At 33.7% G+C, this 23,764-nt stretch overlaps 2 protein-coding genes across 3 annotated transcripts in view; one reads left to right on the forward strand and one right to left on the reverse strand.

The window, feature by feature from the left end:
* Nucleotides 1-1,113: 1,113 nt before the first annotated feature.
* Ssrp (structure specific recognition protein) lies at nt 1,114-9,895 on the reverse strand. 2 transcript variants are annotated; one of them, XM_073093317.1, is made up of 13 exons: nt 9,689-9,895; nt 9,423-9,608; nt 8,853-9,068; nt 7,295-7,473; nt 6,663-6,902; nt 6,295-6,423; nt 5,451-5,612; nt 5,004-5,136; nt 4,521-4,702; nt 4,143-4,257; nt 3,265-3,462; nt 2,527-2,826; nt 1,114-2,143 (listed from the first exon to the last, which is right to left on the reverse strand). In XM_073093317.1, the coding sequence occupies exons 1-13, from the start codon at nt 9,737-9,739 to the stop codon at nt 2,051-2,053; spliced, it is 2,184 nt and encodes a 727-aa protein (XP_072949418.1). In that variant the 5' UTR covers nt 9,740-9,895; the 3' UTR covers nt 1,114-2,050. The 2 variants fall into 2 exon arrangements, with proteins under 2 accessions (XP_072949418.1, XP_072949417.1); XM_073093316.1 differs by having other exon boundaries at nt 1,114-2,146.
* A 909-nt stretch (nt 9,896-10,804) lies between these two features.
* Nucleotides 10,805-23,764, forward strand: part of Hip1 (Huntingtin interacting protein 1) — a 36,652-nt gene continuing 23,692 nt past the window's right edge. Inside the window, exon 1 of the mRNA XM_073093319.1 lies at nt 10,805-11,169. Coding sequence (XP_072949420.1) covers nt 11,086-11,169 — 84 coding nt within the window. The 5' untranslated portion in view covers nt 10,805-11,085. The remainder of the gene's footprint in view (nt 11,170-23,764) is intronic.

The raw sequence follows: 23,764 nt of genomic DNA on the forward strand, positions 1-23,764 counted from the left end.
ACTCAAACAAATATCTTATAATTTATTCTTAATTATTTAGTCTTGTTGTTAAATTACTAATTTGTTGAAACAGTTTACACTCAATTAACAAGTGTTATAATATAAAGTTGCTAGTTATATTCATGTTATATTATAATTATGATGTAAGGTACTTGATCTGGGTCGGATGTTAGGCCCTGATATTGACGTACTTTTGAAAAATTGTCACACTTTTTTTTCTATCGTGAATAAACGAAAAACACTAGATCCCAACTTAAGTTTGTGTACAATGTATAAGCGTGTGTAATATATTTCATTTGTATATAATGTTGACATATTTTATGACATAAAGGTCTTTGAAAATAGGCAAAATGCACAAGAATCAGAAGAATTATGGCATCAATTCTCTAAGAAAATATCAATGGGAAACTTTCGCGCCAGATAGCTTTCTTTCAACACTATCTTTTACTTATATTTCCTGAAAGTGTCTTTCCATTATCTAAAGATGTACTTTTTTCCAAAAAGACGAACGAAAATCGACACCATAAAGATGGCTAGTAAATGTTTTGCAGAAAAGACTATTGGTATGCGTTACGCTATACTACGATCAATGATATTTATGGCGCACGAAACGTATTCTAATACGTAGTTTCATTTCTTGCTGTACGCACATTGATATACGCACTCATTTTAAAAATACTCCAAAGAGATGTAATTTGATACAGATACACTTTTTACAACAACATCAATAGATGTAATAATAGATAATAATCAGTATAATAATAGATAATAATCTATTATTATAACTATGAACTGAGTCTCAATCGGCCAAGTTTTAGCAGTTAGAAGTTCGACATAGAAAAAAGAAATTGCATAAATAATCCATCCACTCCTCGTAGTCCTCACATGAGAATACAATACGAACATTGTTATCACACGGTAGTAGGAAACGAGGCTTTTGATTATGCTTCATCAACCATCCCCATCCTTTTATCTTTAACATATATAAATCGAACATATTCATATATTTCCCGCAAATAAATGATTGATTGATATTTTCTGACGTTCTAAAGACTTCGTTTAGATACAGCAAAAATATGTAGAGTTCAGGGAAATTAAATATTATTACGAAAATGATTTTTATACGTATATTTTTTAAAACATACAACTTGCAAAATACGCATGATGGAAGATGGAACGTAATATAAACAGGTCATTTTAGATTAGGCTAATGGTTTTTATTATTATTTTTTATTCCAACTTATAATAGCATAAATCTTATTATATTATCACTATAATTACTTTTGTGGAAAAATATTAATTCACAAAAATCATGTACAAAACACATTGTAAAGTGCAAATATTCAACATCACATTCGTAACCTATCTACTGTTATCCAATCTTGATCGAAAATGCTCAAATAATTCAGTTGTAATACGGTATCTACAGAAATATTAATTGTATATCTTTAATACTATATGTCCACTTTCTTAAATTTTATCCTTTGTCATTATTTTCCAGAATTTGATCCTTCTAAGTTAGTATTTTTAAATCATTCTTATCCTGAAAAATCATCTGTGATAAATAAGTTACGTCTGTAGCATGACAATACGTCATTAATATTGAAATTATGTAATTTTATATTTGCGTACTTTTCACCAAGGAAGCTTCCTCCATGGCATACCTTTTAGATCTGTATCACTTAGGCATTTTAGACAAAAATTAAACGGAAGCAACCTTCTAGCATTGGATTACAATCAATCATCATACCGAATTATTTATAATCACAAATACCAGCAGTCATAGACTGAATTGGAATGAACTGACCGAGACCGGATGACAGCAGTAGCTTAGCGACAAAATTTTAGTTTACTTTGAGGATTCAACTGTGTCCTGTGGGTGCAACAACTTCGCTGCTAATTTCGACATTTTCTATTGCTACACAGCTCAAAACCATCTTCGGTTACCTAAAAGTTTGACGCTAAGTACAATAGAATTCTAAACAAACTTAATCGTATCTTAATTTACATTTATTAAGTAACTTAACATTAACTTAAGTGTATTCTAGAACTAATCGCTCCCGCTGCCGCTCTCGTCCGCGGAGCCCGAGGACGCCGCCTCTGATGACGAACTCTTCGCCTTTTCTTTCTTTGACTCCTTGCTCTGCTAACATCAAATTTTTCTTTAGCATTTCCGTAATGTAATTAACCAAATATTGATCCTTAGTTCAAAATAAAATTTAATTGTATGATTCATTTTATGTGAGCGAATGTATTCTAAGGGTTCATTTTAGATAATTTTAAATATATAATGTTTCATTGAGGAATGTTATATAAGACATTGTGTTTTAGCGCTGTCGTCAACATATATGGCCTATGAACGCTTCTCAGAACAGAATAAGTAAACCTATTTGTTATTAATACGAGCACTTATGCTTAGGTAGAAATTTAAACAAATAAGATTCAAACTTACTTTATCTCCCTTATAGTTTCAAATGAATCTTTAATGTGTTTAGACGTGACTTAAAGCATAGGAGTTTCACTCACCTCTTTAGTGTTCTTAGACGGCTTCTTATCTTGCTTCTTCTCCTTCTCCTTATCAGAGTCAGAGGAGCTATCGTCGTCCTCAATGAACTCCTTGCTGGTGAACTTCCCGGGGCTGGGTCCTGCGGCCGCGGCCTTGCTCTTCTTAGCCGGCGGCGGCTTGGTCTTCTTCTCCGCGGCTTTACGCTCCTTCTCCGCCAACTTCTTCTTCTGCTTAAACTCGTCCGCGGCACCACTGTCCTTGTATTTCTTCATAGCTTGATTGTATTCTTCTTTCGCCTTGGCAGCCTTCTCCTCCCATTCCTGTAGAGATTCAATGAATATAAAAATAATTTTATGTATTAATGTATGTGTAATTATAAAGATGACATGATATGTGCGAATTATATTATTGTACATTATATATTTTCATGCAGTTAATTACTTCACAAAAGTACTATTTTTTATATTTCGAAAACAATATCAGATTCAGATTGATTTCGTTAATTGTCACATCAACGTTTAAATAAGATTTAGTATGTACAAAATGTCCATATTTTAATCCAAAATACCAAACACTTAGGCAGATGAATAAGTAAGCAAATTTCAAGTTAATGATAGGCTTTAAAGAGCCTAAAGGCCTAATAATTAGTAACAATAAGTTCCTTAAATCCTTATCAGGATCCTGGGTTGGCTAGATTACATAATATAATTTAACTGAAATTTTATTCTTAATACGTAAAATATTTCAGTCTGACGTACAGATTTATCCTTGAGATCGCGCCACAGCTCGCCGCCCTTCTTGGCGATCTCGGTGACCTTGATGCCGGGGTTCTCCTCCACGATGTTCTTGCGGTTCTCGTTGAGCCACAGCATGAAGGCGGTGGACGGCCGCTTTGGTGCGTTCACGTCTTTCTCGCGTTTCTTCGTCTTCTCCTTGCGCTTGCGTGGCTGGTCCGGCTAAAATACGAGATATTAATGAGTACATAATTATGTAACTTAATATTTTATTTTTGCTTTACGATAAATATTTAGTTACATATTTTGCATGTTTAAATTAAGCTGTGCATTTTGTAAAGAAATAAATGGAAAGCCTATGGATTAATTCTTGTAATATGCTACGCTACTGCACAAAAATACATTGGATAACATTGGGGCAACTTTTAATAATCGTAAAATTAAACAAGCTAAATGATTATTCATCCCCAATTTGCGTTAAAGTATATTCACATGATATTTTGTGCAAATGGTAATTAGAAAAAGTCGTTCAGAAATGTTAAGTAAACTCTTCCTTCAACCAAAATATCATACAGGATGTTTTATGTTTGTAGCAATGAGATAACCTATATGTGTGTAGCACCTTGGAAGCAGTTGTTCTATTTAACTTACTTAATATTAAAAGACGACAATAACATTTTATTACAAAATTAGCTGATCCGGCAAACGTTGTGTTGCCATATAAATAAAAAAATGTTAAGGATGAACAACCCTTATCACTTAGGGGTATAAAAAATAGATAGAAACCGATTCTCAGACCTACTGAATATGCAAATAAAATTTGGTGAAAACCGGTAAAGCCGTTTCGGAGGAGTACGGCAACTAACATTGTGACACGAGAATTTTATTACAAAATCACTTACAACTGTAATGGTTTTCTTGGGTTTCTTTTCCTTCTTCTTCTCCTTTTTGTCTCCAGAAGCACCAGAGGCACCGGACGCGTCTGAATCTTCCGACGACGATGGGTTTGTATCATATCTAAACAAAATTGAGAAAAAAAAACATTACACAAAAATAAAAATGCATTACAGTTACATTAATTACATCATGTGGAATGAGTTGAACAGAAATAGATCCTATGATCCAGTTAATCAGGGATTACTTGTTATATTTAGATTAGAAACGTAAAGGATGTTGTAAAAATTGTTAAAACCAGCGCAGGCTAGGTTGAAGTGTTCTCGTCGGAGCCGTCACCGTCCGCTCCTTGGCTGTGCCGGTACGTGACGATGCAATGTACTCACTCCTCGGCCACGTCGCTCTCCTTGGCCTTGTCGGGGTTGAAGTCCTCGTCGGTGCTCTCGTCGGAGCCGTCGCTGTCGTCGCTGTCCCGCTCCTTGGCCTCCGCCTTCACGCGCTCCAAGTACGCATCAGGTTCCTTCTCCGTGTCCGAGTCACCAAAGTCATCGTCGTACAGCGCTTTGTCCTGTAAATATAACAATGATAAGGCTTTCTATAGTTGTAGCTCCACTACGGTACTCTGTCTTGAATCAATCCCAAAAGTAAAACCTGATATGAAGGTAAAGCACAGAATTCTAAATCAACATTTAGTACCGCCCCTCTATTACTTCTTTACCATTCTTGGTATCCAGTCAACAAACATCATACAAAACCAATCAGGAACCAAAATATTAGAATTTACTCAATTTTATTTTAAACAATACATCAAACTTCTCATCATATAATAAATAGCGTTTACTTTGTAAATATATAAAATATATACTTACATTTTTGCCAGTGTTCTTCACATGGAGTTTCTTAGAAGTTATGTAATCAAACAATTTAGCGTATTCGCCCTTTTCTATACTGCTGAAAGTGTGAACACTGCCAGACTTCAGTTCAATCTCAAAGTCAAACGACCTGTAAACAATGTAATATATTAGTTGTATATTCACGGCAAGGGGCATAAATCCCAAGTATGGGCATAAATTCATATCTATTTTATAACTTTTCTTTTATTACCTACTTCATAAAGAACAAGGATATAGGAGTATTTGTTTGTTTTCTACTTCTATTATCTGAAAATTTTCAAGTGTCTGTACATATTAGAGTTCAAAAGAGAACCCTGTGACAGACGAACAGACAGCGACACCTTAGTAATAGGGTTCCGTTTTTATTTGGGTACGGAACCCTCAAAAACGAGAAAAAGTAACGCAAAAGAAAATTTCAATTACTTAGTGGAAGACGCGCCGCCTCTAGCGAAGTTGACCGAGGCAATCTCCTCGAAGCGGATGTGCACGGGCGGCTTGTGCACGTAGATAAAGCCTTTCTCCAGCGGGTACAGGTAGCCCGCCGCCGCCTTGTACGAGCACGCGATCGCAGGCGTCTTGTGGTGTCTACAAAAATTTATTTATTCATTGAATCGCCAACGTACAGTACACTAGTGCACTAAATATTAAACAAAACGCATGTAGGTATAGTCCGCGTAAAACTACTAGTCCGCTCTGAATATAGAAATGAATCGCTTTGCCATAGCAAATTGTATGACTACACCTGCTCGCAACAACTTCAGACTATATAAGTCGTAAGTGCCAGGACCATTATAGGTGACGACAACATGCAAATTAAAAAATGTCTATACTAAGAAATAACAAATATAAAAAAGACATATGAACGTCAAAATTTTATTACGCATAAATTAATATATTTCAGTCTGTAGAAGTCTTTTGGGTACACCAACAAGAGCGTCACAAGATTCTGAAATACGATTGCATATAAGTATGTCAGTCATTATACGAATTCCTTTGCATTGATGCATCACAAAGCGGAAATTACTATAAAACAGAATGCAAATTAAAATTGCTACAAAAAAAACGCGCGTATGGCCTAATTTTAATCTGTTGTTTTATAATAGCAGTTCTTCCTTAAAACAGCTAGTACATAAAATAGACTAAATAGAGGAAATACAAATGGTGACCATAGTATAACAATTTTATATCCAATTATGATTATTAATTTAACTGCTAAATATGACAAAACATATAATACAAGCATTGTGAAATTATATTGTAAGCTTACCCTTTGAAGTCCCCTGGCCCAATCACTCTTCTATTGATGATCACCTTCATTATCTTTGAGAGTACCTCATATGTAGGACCTGAAAGCTCCTTACTTATTTTGTCTTCATATTTCTCCTTAAGTTCTTCCCTGTAAACAATTTCAATTACAATTTACTCTATTTCTTTTATAATTATATTTCTATTGTGACCCCACAATTTCTTCCTATTTAAAATTGTTAGTAATTTTTATCAATTTAGTTCTATAGTTATCACAGAATGGTTCAAGTTATGTATTAATTTATTTTTTATTGAATACAATAAAATTATAGACAATTTGAGGTTATGGGGTATGTAAAAGAAGAAATACTGTTATACAATTTAACTTACTCAGTAAACGGTAATTCTAAACTAGTCTCCTCTTCAATGCCGAATAATAATACTAGGTAATGATATCTGGTTTGACCCTGTTTGATTGGAGGGTCGAGGGATACTACGAAGAACATCTGCCTTGTGTCCTTGTGTGGCAGCAGGAATAGACGAAGTACCGTCGACATTGGGATCTTGTAGTCAAATGTTTTACCATGGAGCTGGAAAAATGTCTGGAACACCTTGATGTCATAGCGACCACTGTGAAAGAAAAATTGAACTATGTATTTTGAGTGAACTTAAATTAATCTATATTAGTATTTAGTAAAGATATATCCTAGAAGTAATATTTTTCAGTCCTAAATAATCTCACTGTACTGATTGTATTTTTAATTCTCAGTTAGAAAGGTGTTACCAAATTATAATATTAGTGGAAATATATAGAGTTAATCCTGAATATATAATTAAACTATTTGCACAAATATTGATATAGCTTTAGATTTAAATATGGCCTTTTTTTAACTGCCCTCATCAGTAGTTGGTAAATTATAGCTTGAAAAAAACTTAAAATATTGAAAATCATTATTATGAATGATGCCTTGAACATGTTTTATACTTGTTATTCTGAGAAAACTCTTGATCAAACCGCATACCGAGGCGTAAGACATTGTAGCTCACGAAAGATGGCGATAGCATCACCAGAGACGGAGATGACGCTAGCCTTGTTCATGACCTGTTGATGGAACGCGTCCACTGCGTCCATGTCGCCTGCCAACTCGCTTGTGGGAATATGGAATCGCATTTCCATTAGTGATACTGGGGTATCGTCATTCTGAAATCAAATCAAATTTATTGGTTAATTGCAAATGCTTAATATACATATTTTAACAACACAATATTATGCATTTTGTCATCAGTGTACAAAATTATTATAAAGTTAAGGTATTTAAACAAAATATTACACAAATATCATAATTTACAAAGTTGCATAAATTATATAATGTCAGGATTTTACACCTTTTATACAATAAGATTATGAATGTAATAATTAATAAAGATTAATATCAGTGAATAAATATTAATTAATTATTTCATATCACGAAATTCTTGCACATTGTAGACTTAACAATTAGTCACTCTTAGGTTTTGTTTGAACCTTGTTAATGGCGAGTCTTTTATTTCCATAGGAACAGCATTAAATATTCTTACACACATAGTGACATAATTTCAGTGATAGAAAGCTGTTCTGGGAAATTGGAAACATAATTTTTTTACCCTACATCAACAATATATTACAGTTAGATGGTTGGATGGTTGAAAATAAATGCATACTCCTTCCAAGCTGTTGAGAAAATGAAAGTACATTCAAATTATAAATTAACAATGATATATAATGCTTATAAACTCGAATCTCATTGTGAAAATAATGTTCTGTCTTAAGTTAGATAAATTAGCATCAGAATTAAAAAAAATATTATCTGTTGTTAATCTTTAAACCTTTCTGTTCTGCATTTAAGGGTAAGGTTTATGGTAGAGGAACTTAAATGAGGCCTTCTAACAAAATTCAACCAACCAACCTCATATAGGTTATCTTTCCTTTTTACTCAAATGCAAAATTAATCTTTTGCAAGCATATATCTTTATATATATATTTCTTATGTGCGTGTGTATGTCACTGAACTCCTCCTAAACGACTGGACTGATTTTGATGAAATTTATTGTGTGTGTCCAAGGGGACTTGAGAATGGTTTAGATTCACAATTTAGTCCGTGGGAAAAGGTTTCTTTAAATAATTTTTAATTCGTAAGTAGTTATAGAATCGGAAATTATGCATTTGATCAAGTGTGTTTAGCAAAGTTGCCGTAGCAAAGAGCCCATGAGGGTTTGGGAGTTGGTAAGACCAATTTTCAACAGATGGCACCACTGTCTTTCCAATGCAGGTACAAATTTTCCATTTTATCTATGTCATTTTATTTCTTTAAAATGCAGGCGAAGCCGCGTGCACCACTATTTTATATATATATTTCCTTCTGTGCCTCTTCCCAGTCTTAAGGGCTTGATGAATTTCAAAATAGCTGGCTACATCAGTTGATTTTTTATTTTTATAAAAATGATCTATTTATGATTACATCTTGTTAATTATATCTATAACCTCAATTTGTTGCAACTTAAGACAATAAAAGTATTTGTCAAAAATCATTTCAAAGATACCTGATGAAATTCAAGAGTGACTTCATTTTTGCCAGTGTTGCACTGAGACACATAGTGCAATGGGATCTCGAAGGCAGTATTGGAGCCCACATTGAAGCTGAGCACAGCTCCGTTAAACTTGGCCGTGCCCCAGTTCCAGCCCTTCAGGGACAACTCCTTCTCCAACATGTCCTTATGGTAGTTTGCTTTGAAGAATTTTGCCACTTTTTCTTGTTCCTGTAACATTTTTTTGTTTGATGGGAAAAATGGATGATTCTTTAATTTCTAAGTAGTGTGCATAAACTAACATAATTTAAAGGAAACAACTGATGATAGCAGAAATAACTTGTTACATGTTATGATGTGCAAAAATGGAACATGTGAGTATTGCAACTTACAAATCAAGGTTACTTGGACTGTAATGTTTAAATGAATTATTTAATAATTATTTGCTATAGTGTATTATTTGAAGTTATTGCCCAATAATTTGCAATTACAATACATAAACATTGTTAAAACTTGTGAGATTTTATAGTCTCTAGCTCGTATTACAAAATATTTAACATTAGCTTTATTGTTGAGTATACTTACCCCATCTTTGAAACCACCATATCTGTGTAATGTGCCATTCTTCAAGAATATTCTCAAGCCCCAAGATCCGATGAACTTTTGAAAGTTTACAAGATCAATATCGTTCGCGGATATCTGCTCTACTTTTCCTGTCTTACTGTTCTTGAACACTATGTTCTGATCAGTCATTTTCAATCTTCCTGGAACCTGAATTCATATAAATTAGTTAAAACAATAAGTTTCATAATTTTGTTTTGAACAACACAACTTTTCCATGTGGAACATACCATAGCTCCTTTTATTTCCGCCTGCACGTCATTATATTCTAAAAACTCCATCGTGATCACTTCTTATAATTAAGCTCAGAATAAGATTACAATAATAAAAATGTTTTATTCAACAATCTCATCCACCGCGATGCTCGATGCCGGAATCGCGGAAAAATAAAATCAAGAAACCTTGCAACCATCAAGATCAACCGAACTTGAGATGAAAAAGACAGCTGTCAAATTTGACATAAAAGCACAGATACTTTATTTTTAAACAGCTGCACATTCACTATCAGTAAAACTGATTTAAAACAGATCAATATTACTGATGAATGAATGATATTCTATATATCTATCGTTAGGGGTGTGGCACACTGTTGACAACTATTTATTTATTATTTTGTTGCTAATTTTCTGTATTGCAATGGGCGAGAAATATGTACCATTGGCCTAAAGGATAGAATCTATATAAATAAGTTACGAAGTGTAATGGAAAACTAACAATACCTTGTTTTAAACAAATTATTATCAGACATTGTATTCCTTTCTTGTTGAATTTGATTATATATCGCAGTTGCTACAGATTTTATTTACATTTCTCAATTACATTTACAATTTTCTTTCTAGCCAATTTCTAGATACTAAATCCCCCCTAAGGCTGCCCCTAGATCTACAATAACATTGTACAATACTTTTTATTGTACAATGAGATAAGGCGCACTGACTCCAAACGAACAATTATATTGCGCAATAATACGAACTGCGCAATGTTTTCGTGTTCTATCGGAGATTGAGAATAGTTCTTTACATAACTGAACACCTTGGGAAGTGGCAGTAGATGTATTGACATTCAAAAAGTGCTCTGTAAAAAACCTATTTTTAATAAAAACGATGGTTTTGATTTGAGTAAAAAAATTGCGCAATACTGACCCTACACGATGCAATAAAAAAATGTGGTGCAATAAAAATTAAACTCGCTCAAACTTTTGTTCAATCTTTGCGCAATTTTCAATATTAACCCTAAACAGTCAATAATATTGTACAATTCGCAATATTGCACGATATAATTCACTGTCTAACATATTTATTCATCAATCTCTCAAAACTAAATCTCATTCAATTCTCTTTATTCACCCCACCCACTCACTACTCAGTTCAGCTCATTCACTTTTTGTGGTATGACGTGCGATAGGCTGTTTTGATTGTTTTTATAGCTTCAATAATAAATCGCGTTTATTAAAGTTTCTTTATTTTAATTTGGTGAAATTTTGAAACATAATATAAAGTGGCGGTATTAAGATTAAATTGGGTGTTTTTGTGGCTGTTGCTCGCACACGGACCTTTTAGTTCATAAGTTCTAAGACCGGGTCCTTGGTATTATAATTTCGTCGGTGTCCTCTGCATGTGCAAAACCTATGGCGTCATTATCTTTGCCCCGGGTGCTCCAGTTAAAGAAGAACAGCCTTGATGCTGAGCGCGAACACTTCGAGAAGTTTCAGGTATGTTTTATTCTGTTTATTATGTAGCAGATGGTCTTAACACCTACACAGTCTTTTACTATCAACATTACATTTTGCGAAAAGTATTATTTGCTACTCAGGAACACAATACAATCTAAATTCGAAGTGAATTTTCACTTTAATTAATATATTGCTGCCCAAGGTAAGCTAGTGCAATCACTACAAGGTGAGCATCTTATGATCTTCTGTTTAGTTGTAACCCTGTGTTTTAATTCTTGTCTTAATAAGCTATTTGTCTGATCTAATCTGTTAGAAAGATTCCCAGCAAATAACACAGTTCTGCTTATATTTCAAACCAGCTTTTTATATGTTTGTGTGATCCTGCAAAACTTTTTGTCACTTTTATTGTAGTAACTTGCTAAATCTTACTTTATTTTTTATTCCCGAAAAATAAGTGTTTTAAACTGTTAATGTACAATTTGAATACCAATAATATTGAACTTTGGTTGGATTTGCTCGCTGTTACCTCAATTTTAAGAAGAGTTTCCATTAAATAGTGAAAATAAAGTCCTAAGTCCCCTGCTGGACATATTTGCTGCTCTGGTGTGACATGCTTGGCTGTACCTGTTTTTGATCGTAGTATATGAATATCTTCACAGCTCCACAGTCCTCCACTGTCCATTTTCTTGATTAAATTTGTAGACAATATATTGACCCTTAAAAGGTAATCACATAGTAAGCAACATTATAGTGCTGTAATGTTAAAATTAGATGATAAGAAATTAAAATCAATGTTGATCCTAATATAAAATTATACATTATATAAGAGGTAAGACTGGTCTAGTTAGAATGTGGAATTACTGCCACACCTATTCTAAATGGGTATTTCTACCGAATAACAGCAGTGTTAGGCGCTGCTGTGTTCCGTTTTGAAGGGTGTGGTAAGGGAGACATACTTTGCCGAGGCGTTCCGGCTTAGTCCTCAGGGGTAGTGGCACATCTGTGGCCGACCTCAGGTAGGAATATCTGATTCTAGCTGGGGTTGATTACAGATGTCCATGGACGGCAGTAGCCACTTACCATCAGGTGCTCGTCTGCTACTCCTATATTATAAAAAAAAAGAGATCATCTTAGTCCTGAGGAGTGATAACATATTTGTGTTTGGCTTCAGTATTCCTAGGAGTGACGACTCTTAGCAGTACCATTCCATGAGCAAACGATACCACTGATCTTCAAGTCGACTGCATGATCATTTGCTATTTCAAATTTATAAAAAAATCTCATATAGACCTTATCATTGTGACTTTCAACACACCTATTACTGTGATTACTCGGAATTTTCTTTACTTACTAAGAAACTTGCAAAAGTTAAGTATTATGTGAGATGATATAACTTGCCATAACATTGATGGAGTAATCTTGCAGTAATTTGGTAGTCTTCTTTCATTAATTTATTAAGGTCTTTATATTTTTCCTAAGGTTTACATAAAAGTATTATAAATTGTGTGAAAGTAAACCGAAAATAATATATGATAACAATATACAAGTTGGCTTTAATGTCGTAAAAAAAAAATGCATTAGTGGCGACATGGGCGCACTGGTATATTTATCAGCGTCCGGCGTATGCGCATATCAATCAAGTTATATTTACTGTGTGAATGAGAAAACATGGAGGTGCAGGAAAACGAAGTTACTGGTTAATGGCGGAATATCCCAGGTCTAGCAGCGTAATACGGATGTAATTACGTGCGTACGTTACGTATGTGGAACTTACGTTTTACGTCCTACTTATATGTATAATACTTGAGACATTTGCGGTCTATTCAATCATTTGCTTTTATAAGATCACTGTTATCCAAAAGAATGTATCCCGGAACTATATGACATGGACTCTTAAAAAGTGTATAGTAGCTCTCGTTCTAAGCCGGCGATGCATTAGCGCCGCCTCTTTGAAGGCGTAAATGTCTACATGGGATGGTGATTACTTTCCGTCAGCTTGTTTGCAATACCGTTATTTATTAATGTAAATTTTGGATGAAAAAAATCTTTGGCTGTAGATTTAATAATTTCCATACAATGTGATAGCACACTATCACATTCAATTTCAATTTGTGATTCAAGTGATATCTACGTTACATTAAATGGACGTTTACCGAACTCGATCTGAGGAAGGAGCTTGTTTAGCATACCACACCGTCGCGTTGCAAACCTTTGCCATTACGTCACCACACGCCCATGCATCGGCTGTGTACACAAACACCGTGCCTTGTGTACGTACATGACATGTGCAAGAATTAATTGATTTCATATCACTCTTGTCTTCGATTTGAATATAGATATCGGTGGGACGCTTCTATTTTACATAATATTACGTGAACGATTTAATTGATTTGATTTATCCACCTGATTAATTGTAAATCAATTAAGGACGGAAAAGGGGATGGGAAACTTGTGAAACTGCAAGATCACATGCGCACATTTTTCCGTAATAAGAAAATTATCTTAGGCTGAAACTCAACCCAGATCCCTACACATCAGTACTAGTATTGGGTCTTTTATTTATACTGTCTACCTGCGTAATCATAAGTCAAAATCTATTGTCCGTTTCTTGGCATATTGTTACCTACTGCTTGTTGAACTCTCCTCTGTTCACAACACAACACAGCTTCGATCAGCTCTATAAAATACGCATATTCTTTTCGCAGGTGGTTAAGATCCTTTGTGGCTTATTTTACTACAAAAAAAAAACTAGACAATCGGTTCGTTGTCGATAAACGAACACATACAGGTGTTATCAAGCAACAGTAGATAATGATTGTTGTGGAGACTGACGCATTCGATAGCTTATCACGGCGTCCACTTTAGTCATTTAGCTTGTGTAATTTTAGACAAACGTTGGATATTTGTGCTTCGGTATTTTAAAAGTGTAGTATTTCGAAATTTCGACGCAGTTTCCTGTATAAATATCAAATTACGGGTAAGATATTTGTTATTTTTTAGGAAAAAGAGCGCCGGGTGAGTGAACTCAAAGATAAACTTGTTATCATTACATGGAAGAACTGAGAACTCTCCAAACATCTGATATTAGCGTTGCGCGTAATAGGAAAACAACAGCATTCCGGCCTGAATATGGCAATTGAAGTGAAAAGTTGTACATCTCAGGGGATGTATTTTGTTTTGTATATTTTTAAGATCAACGTTAGTTTGTATACAATGCATTTTGTATACGTTGTGTTTTGATAATGGGTAACATAAGAAAGCAATTTCATTATATTCAGATAGCGTCAGATAATTGTTAACAATCTCGAATGGGTAGGAAGTGAAAATACGATGTTTTTCGCTTTTAAAGTACTGTACATTTACTGTTAATTACGCTCATATTTAGTTTTACGAGTATTTCTAGAATCGAATAGTAATTGCTTGTCCATGAAACTGACTCCATACTTTTGGTAGTATTTCTATTTTATCTAAAAGCCGCGTCAAAATATCTGTTCAATTTGCATTTGTATTTGAAAACTTGGTGGTTAAAAATATAGTACAGCGACAAACTAGGTACAGTAGCTGTATTTACATGGTGTTGGAGAGTGGGCCAGCCGGCTGGGCAAAGCGCTCTCGATTGTCGGTTTCCGCCTACACCGTGCCTACGCGTATGTACAGTTCCCGTTACATTTTGATGCTCGCTGAATTTATCTCCCGATCACGCGCTCTGTAACACTTCCCTCAATATACATAATTACATACATTAAATCGGCCGAAGTGGAAACGCAACTTGTAAATAAAGATGGGCTTCTTTAAGCAAATCGGGTTTTTGGTTCCAAATTAAAATAAAACTAATAAAGATTACGATCTCTTTATATAAGTGGTATTTGCTTAAAACCCGTTCTCGGCAATTTCTTTGAAATGTTTAACTGACTATCACTCATCATCACATCACTGTTTCGTGAAGTTTTGCTATAAATAAGTGGCGGTTCCTCTATAATTTATACCCTTTTGCATAACATATAAACAGTTATCCGTATTTAATTATGAATACATTGTTATGTTATTGTATCACTTGAAAAAACCCGCTGATGAGCGGTAGCAGCTCTACTTAAATCGTATTAATTTGAAGTATTTAACGTCTATTAAACTCCCGTATAAACTGCATCAAACTAAACATGTTCTTGCAATGAAAATGTTTACCTTTGTCGGTGATTACCTTGTATGAATCATTCAAATTACGTTATATCATTGTCTATTGTACAGTCATTATATAAGCAGTATTTAATACCTATATCACAAGTACTTCGATTTTGCTCTTAATTTTCCACTAGAATATGATGTAAAATGGACTCCTCTTCGATTGATCCGTGCTATTTTCTTTACTTGTATCAATTTTCTGCTTCGTGAGTTTTATTTAAAATATGTAGTAGAACTTTTATTAAGAGCTCGACTGCAATTACAGCACAGTATGCGAAGAAAACTTTCTTTATAAATTTCTATATTTCTAGGTTGTTTTTTTATCTTCTAAGACTTTTTAATATAAAATAATTTATGTCACTATGGTTGGTTGACTATGTCTAGTAGGCCAGCGTACTGTCTCTTGGCTCTTGAAAAGGAATGGGAACTGAAATTATACCATTTAAGAAAAATAATAATCGAAGCGAATTTCTTTTACTTTGCACTTCGCAATTCTCATTGCCGATAAGACGTGTAACAAATGCGTGAGAGTGTTATGGATAGCTGTTGTAAACGTGAGAATCATGTCAACAGCAGCAAAAATTTCTCATCTGGCTTCATATACTCCTACAGTAGATGTTTTTTCTCTAAAAATGAAGTTGAATCCGAACATCCATTTCTTCAAACATGCTGTTTACGAATATTAATAATTTAAAAATAATGATTATATTCACCTTTCGTTGCTTTCGGCAAACTGGAAGAAAGGCTACAAAGTTATAACAAAGCATGTCATTCTCAAATGATAAGAACCCATATTGTCTATTATCTCCATTGTTACGTTAATCTACCTAATTGATAAAAATAGATATAGGTAATTGTGCTGTAAATTACAATGATCGGTAAAAGTATGCTTGTATAGTTTTTATACTACTTCTTTCCATGAACATAACAGTAATAGCTTATTGACTTTCTTTAATGGTATCACACAGTTGATGTTGGATTTTATACATTTCGGTTATCGGTGGTATACAATGTTCTCTATATTAAAAACCAATTTAGCCTTATAGTGTATGTAAACAATAAAGCATTATATTTTGGGTGATTCCGCCCTGTCCTGATGAGTAAAGTACATGACACATGGTTTTCATTCATTAATATTTGACCAAAGTGCGGCCACAGTATATTTGTACTGTGGTGCGGCTATTACGTAGTACGTACGAACAACCATATACGTTATGTTTTCGAACACTCTGATAATGTATTATTGAATAATGTGTTATTTTAGGGCTAAATAACACGAATTTATTAATATCTGTAGGCTGTGGTCACATTATTGAAAAATGACTAATATGAGCCGTTATGATGTAATTATGGCAACATTTTGGATGGAATATCCAAAATTATAAACGATCCCTATTTATGCTTTTAATCTTATTCGTGATCAAGGAATATAAAAAATGACTAACTATACAAGGTGGAAAAATCAATCCTATCTTTGAAACTTGATTCTATAAACGTTACCCTGGCAGGCTAGATTGTAACTCACAACCAGCTTACGGCCTTTCTATTCCCACGCCGGAGAGAAGTTATTTGAACACCGTCTAGAATGCTTGATATGTCTTTGTTTCGTCTTTATAATATTTTTTATTAATTAAACGTATGCTTTTGTTATAACACCTTTCATTAAATTAGTTGTTTTATTTGTTAAAAATTGACGATTTTTAGTCTTTATATTTCGTTCGGGACTATTTGTCTTTATCTTTTATAATCTTGTATTATTGTGCATATCATGAAAAGGAATCATGAAAAGGTAAGAAATCAAAATAGTAACCACAGTTCTTCTATAATTATTTAACACATATGTTTGTAATCGGATTTAAAATTACCTCAATCGCTGAAGCATGGCACTGTCACTCTGCATCACAATTACATGTTAATACCTATAATACGAACGGTATTCTGCTGGCTGCTTCGGCGCATATAACATGTTTTTTTCTATTTATATTCTTCTTAGAATTCCGTAGTAAATCCGCATCCACTTTTTCGCTTTAACAAACGTTTTTCTTCAGTTTAGGAAAAAAAAAACAATTTTAAATTCAGATTGCGCTTTTATATTTTGTTACACTCATTTTTTTATGTTCCCGATGCGATTCCCAAATTGATTAAATTTGACATTATGTAATGGTATTGTGTTATCTTATGTTAAATACAATGTTCATGATGTATTAAATGTTTTATATATTTTATAGTACCTACTTAGATAAAATATCATTTGCTATTGCACATTGCCATACAAATTATCGTATTTATTCAAATACACACCATGATTCATAGAAATTACCATTTCTGTTACTATTTTTGCTAGTAAACATAATACCATATTATAACGTTATTTAGCACCATGAAGTTAGTCATCGATGATGCATTAATTTGTTGTTTTACTTTATTAGGCGAAATTTTGCTTGCAACATCATCATTATTCAACTGGTGGGTCCCACAAAAAGCTAATGTTAAAGCTATAGCCTATAAAGCTGGTCAAAAACTATTGGGAACTCTCAAGTCTCAAGTATGACTTATTTTTTCTCAGGTAACTCCTTACAGTAGGTATGTATCTTTTTTATCGTATTTATTTGCAATGTTAGTCCTTGTATTGAGTTGAGCTCAATTTTATTGGTTTTATCGACTGATTATTTCCAAACGAGTAACGTTGCTCTGTAATGGACGTCCCATTTATCAGCCATGAACCTTCATATTACCGAACTGTGGTACTATGTCATAGCTGTCAAAGGGGAATTATTATGGCCGGGGCAACCGCCGCCGTACATCCTTTTCCTACGTGTAAACTGGATGGTTACAATTGTCCTGTGTTGCGATGCACGCAACATAGTACTACAACAGTGTAATGTAATTTTCATCATGCATTACTATAGTAAAATCTTCTATACTATTCTTCTTCTCATTAAAACCGTGGTAGAACATTTCGTGGTTCGGCTTTGGTAATGAAACCTATTTTTTTCTGATAAAGGTATCTAAAGCGTCGCTGTGTCGGTTTAGAGGGTCTAGTAAGGGTGAGATACTTATACGTGACATTCCAATTTAGTCTGTCCGTTACTTCTATATTAATAAATAATCTAAATCTGAAATTATATTTGCAAATTAACATAATCACAATGAATTTTAAAAGAGACCTACTTATATTGCGATTCATCAAGTCATATTTCAAAGGATGATTCAAGTCGGGGTCGACCTGTTTTACCAAGTGTGCCAAAGCCCTTGCGATGTGTCGGTTTTCCTTGGTCATTCCCTCATGGTCATAACATGAGTTTTCCGTGTATATTTCCTAGGAAAATTACCAAATTCCTTACTTACTACGTTGTGTAATTGTAAGTAGGTACTTCATTCATCTGATATTGTTTGTAAATAAAATCATAATCCTTGAAAAGCATACCTAAATATTTTGGATAGAAATTTACAATATTTCTTGACTCTTTGGTTTTTAGGTTTTTTAGTAGGTAATATTTCAGAAAGAAACTGATGAATTGGTGACTATTTGGAACGCTATGTAATCTTATTTGCTTTGCTTGTCTACTCGTTATCAACTGCATTTTAACGTTAATACTGCCTCGCCATTTTTCTGCTTCGTGTTAGCAATATCTAGAATACGCCTGGAAGGGGTTAGTCGAATCCTCAGAAGCAGCAACGAATTAATCGTGTTCGGGCAAGACCTTAGGATTTGGTGTCAATACTTTAAGCTGCAATGATGCCTTAATATTAAGCTGGACTGTTCTCGCGTGCTGCTTCAATCACAAGAAATGCTAAAGATTTTCACGTTAGTCCACAATCGTTATAGGCCGATGTGTTCCGCATAATTTGCTGCATTTCCTCACACCGCCGTCACAGATACGTAACAACTGTGATAATAGCCAGCAATCGGTGCGTGAATGGCCAACGTCACATGGCGTGCATTCACCGCAAAGCGTGACCACTCTCACATTTGTTTTAATAACTTACGTGGAACTTCAAAAGGTTATGCCTGTTTCCTCGAACATGAATTGTATCAATCTTTATGTCGCGGAAGGTGGACTCAAACTTGAATTTTATTTTATTCTAAGATCTTTGGGACAAGTTTCTACTTATTCTACTGCATGTTTATTGACATGAGTTACGTACTGTTTACGAAAAGACACCCCTCTGGTATAAATCCTTGAAATGGCCAAGGTTAACTTAAAACCGTCTTGCGTAAAAACTGGTTCACACACCTGCCACATGGAAGTTTGCAATCAAAATGTGCACAACATCTGGTGACCTGATCTATACATCACATTGTACTCGTATATGTATCAACACATGTAAGATCGAAGTGTCTGGATGTCATTTAGAAATAACTGACGTTCCATTGTCCACATCCTTGTTTGTGCGATAAGTGCGTCAAACACTTGTATTTATTGGTGTTAGTGCTTCCTGTTTTTCCGGACTAATCTTGAACACGACTAAACCAATTTTGTCAGGACTAGCCTTAGAATTGAGAAAGGTTTAAGCATAGTACAATATAGATGCTTATACAGTGGTTTAAGTCACTTTAGACTTAACACGACTTTGAGGTTTTTTTTAAAGAATTCAATGTGAACCGTTATAACACACTGATAAATTTGTAATACATATGCACATAACTTCCTGTAATGAAACTTATTATAATGTTTCTAATATTCATTTTTCTGCATTAGATGAACACATTACTTCTGTATATAATATTAAAGAGGTGAAACAAAATCACCCACATAACCATGTCGAAGTTTCACATTTCGCTTATCAAATGCCAACCATAAGACATCACGAAACTATTCCGATTAGGTGGGAACGTTCGACGTTCATGGCGGTCGGTGTCTTAGCATTTCGCAATATACTCACGGATACAATTCGTACAATGAAGGTGCTTGTGAAATCGTCATTGTAATGTTTGCAAGGTACTTTGCAGTTTACCGGCAAAGACAATTAACTATCGCCCGTTATTATTAATTAATCTATCCATATTTACGTACTAAAGATTCAAATTTAATAATGTCTAGTATATAAAGTAATTATCAAATATAGATCGTCATTTAGAAATCAATCAATCGCAATCCACGACATCGTAATCTTTGTGCATTATGTCAAAACTCAATCGATCCGAGATGTCAGTATGAAGAATTTGTATGAAAATCTTAACCGTATCCGCTTTGTAGTGCCTTTATATATTGTCGTTGCTGGTGTAAGCAGGCGGTTGTGCCTGTAATTAAACGATATGCAGGAATGCAAAACTTGTATAAATCAATGTTAACTATAATGGAGTAAATTGCCCGTATGTCCTTATTTATTAATTCACGTCGTCTTCCACTGTACGATCATAGTGGAATCAATGGAAATTATAGGTTTAGTTAATAATAAAAATGGGAACGAGTATAATCTCGGAATCAGAAGGATTAGGTCTTAATAAACAAACTTGCACATTGAAGAGTTTAAAAACTTTTACATTATGAATATCAAGTAGCAGTAGTAATTTAATATGGTATTACATATATCATTCAACAGTTTTGTGTGTATCACATTCGTAATTGTTTTGAACTGGGCACGGAAACAAATACTTCCATTACCCACTTGATACAAAAACAGTGGTGTCGTATTAACGAGAACGTCCTGTGGGCCTTATGTTGTACGGGAGATGGCTCGTAAAGTGGTGTTTCCGGAATTAGTCCCTCTGCGTGGGAGATCCGAACGATCGATTTACTGTCCCTGATTTAACGTTAAACATGTGTTGATCGCTGAGTAACCAGATACTTGTGTGATTTTACTCCTGATCTAAAGTTTATAAACATAGATGCCTACTAGTTATTGTTACAAATAATTTTATTTATATTTATACCTAATTACCTCAGTTTTGTTTTATGAGGTGTTGTCTATGTGGGTCTTTTTATACTGAACAATGACGTCATATTTCAGGAAAATGTAAAATGAATAACATCCATTTTGTATCGCTATTTATATTTAATTATTAAATGCTAGTTAATTATATGAACGATATATAATACTAATATATCAGCATTGTTATACTCGCGAACTGTTTGTAAATATATTTGTTTTATTTAATGTGTTTCTAAATAAATTATTTTTATATCACGGCGTGCGTAAATGGACGTTTTACGCACGCTTCGCGTGCGCAAAACCCCCATTTCCGACCCCGTAATATAAAATTTTATACAACACGCGGACGAAAAATGTTTTTCTGACTCGTGTGATTGCAGTCCTCGCCTGCGGCTCGGCCTGCAAACTCACACTTGTCAGAAAAAAATTTTTCGTCCTCGTATTGTAATGTACTATTTATTACAGGTAATACCACATACCAAATTAAATAGAAACTGGTGCTAAGCTACAAGCGAATTAATAATATGGTACATTTGGTAAGTTATTTTGAATAAAAAACACAGGGTCTGTCGAGCGGTTTTTATTCAATAGAGATAACCTCGTTGTTGCAAACCACGTAACAATAACAAAGGACTACGTGTCGGCGTGGAAAACAATGTTTTTTCTAATTGTCCCACAAAATCTGTCATTACACAATCTCTATAGAACTTCCTGACATTTGTTCAGATATATTAATCATATTGTAACCATCGTTCTGTGAAAATAATTGCATGAAACTTAGAATGACTTGTGTTTATTCACCCTGCACTTCGAGAATGTGATGGTCATTGAACAAAACAGATATGACACGGTGGCAATACTGTATGTTACTTTGAACAAGTCTGGAATCACATATGTTATATTGTAAAAACTAATAAATTCATAGTTGTTAAGTTATTTAAAAAATAAATTTGACCGAAACGAAAACTTTGAAGTACTTCAATTTATAAACTACTTCGCTTGTTAATGCTAGTAATTAAAACTAATAACAATCAGAACTTTATCACCGTAATAATCACAATCAAGGTAAGTTATTGCATACCAGCATAAAGCTTACTATGCTAGCAGTTATGGAGTGTTTTTATGAAGGTATTCATCGGTATCCTTCTGTATCATTTTATTTATTTGAAAATTACACAAAACATTTAGTGCACGAATTACCAAAGATTTACAGAAAAAGAACCTTAACTAACTCTACAATTATTACTCGAGCAGATATTAAATTGTAAGATATCCCTGCAAAGTTACAATGGAAATAGCAATAAATTATTACTCATTACGATATGAAACAGAGGACAAGTTAATTTAACACCGGAAATGTAAATTTAATCATAATATTCAATTCATAACGGATTGCCAACCTGTCATGTCTGATACGCTCATCACAAGATTCACTATCTTGTCATTCCACCACCCTGATTATAATACCTACCTTATTGCAATAGACCAAGATAAGTAAATTGACATTACTGATGTTAAAACACATTATCACAAAGTGAATACCATTGTGGATGCAAGTTGATGTAAATTTCGAAGGCATTAAATATCTATGTACTGATTTTGTTAATAATTCCAAACTTCCACTAAATATATTCAAGTAAGAACAATTTTGCCGAGAGATTATAAATTGTAATGACTTCCTTTTTTTTTTCGTCGAAACAGTATTTTGTTTTTATTTTTGATATAGTTATATTATATCTGCATAGGTTTAATATCGATCAAAATATCGATATATTAGACTGGATATAGAATTTTCGAAATATCTTATATCGCATATCTTAACAATAATATCGATTTTGAATAAAATAAAATAGCTTCGACTGGAGCAAATTTTTTTTTAACTACCATGTTTTTGGTAAAAAAAATACTGCAGTGATTTGTATTTTCCTTGTAATGAGGTGAAATAAAAACAAGTTTTCGTGTAATTGTTTCCCGTTGTGTCAGTTGATCACAATGCGAGTGAAATACACAAAGTACGTTATTAGGTCTTTAGCTTTTCTGCATGATCGAACTCTTCGACCGCAAGTGGATTATCTTACGAAAGAAATACAACATAATTACTGGGAATCGTTAAAAAATTACTAAACATTCTGGAATAACTTTAGACGCAACTTTGAATTTGTTACACGTCTTGTATCATAGTCTTTGTTTTTTGAGAGTTTTTTTTGTTTTTCAAATAAGACCAGTATAAAAGACTGATATTATCATATGTGTATTAACTGTTTGATTAAAATATATAGTTTAATTACTAAGTTAATACGCCTATAGTCTATATTTCACATGTTTTGACCCAAAGTGTTCTTTCTTATGTTTTAATTAAACTGTTAATATGAGACGAAGTAAAACCGTCAAACGGCTAAGTTTTTACTAATCCACAATACATTTGTTTTATAAAACAATTTTCGATACTTTCAATCAATTTACTTATCGTGGTCTATCTAACAAATGTGATCCCAACTAGGTACTAACTGAGGGTGGCTTCCATGTTCTTCTTGCAGCTCCCGACACTATACTAATGCATGCTGCTGACACCACCGCT

This window comes from Epargyreus clarus, unplaced genomic scaffold (genome assembly GCF_041222505.1).
Source record: "Epargyreus clarus isolate Ecla_fem2 unplaced genomic scaffold, WU_Ecla_fem_2.2 ptg000004l, whole genome shotgun sequence".
Classification (NCBI taxonomy): domain Eukaryota; kingdom Metazoa; phylum Arthropoda; class Insecta; order Lepidoptera; family Hesperiidae; genus Epargyreus; species Epargyreus clarus.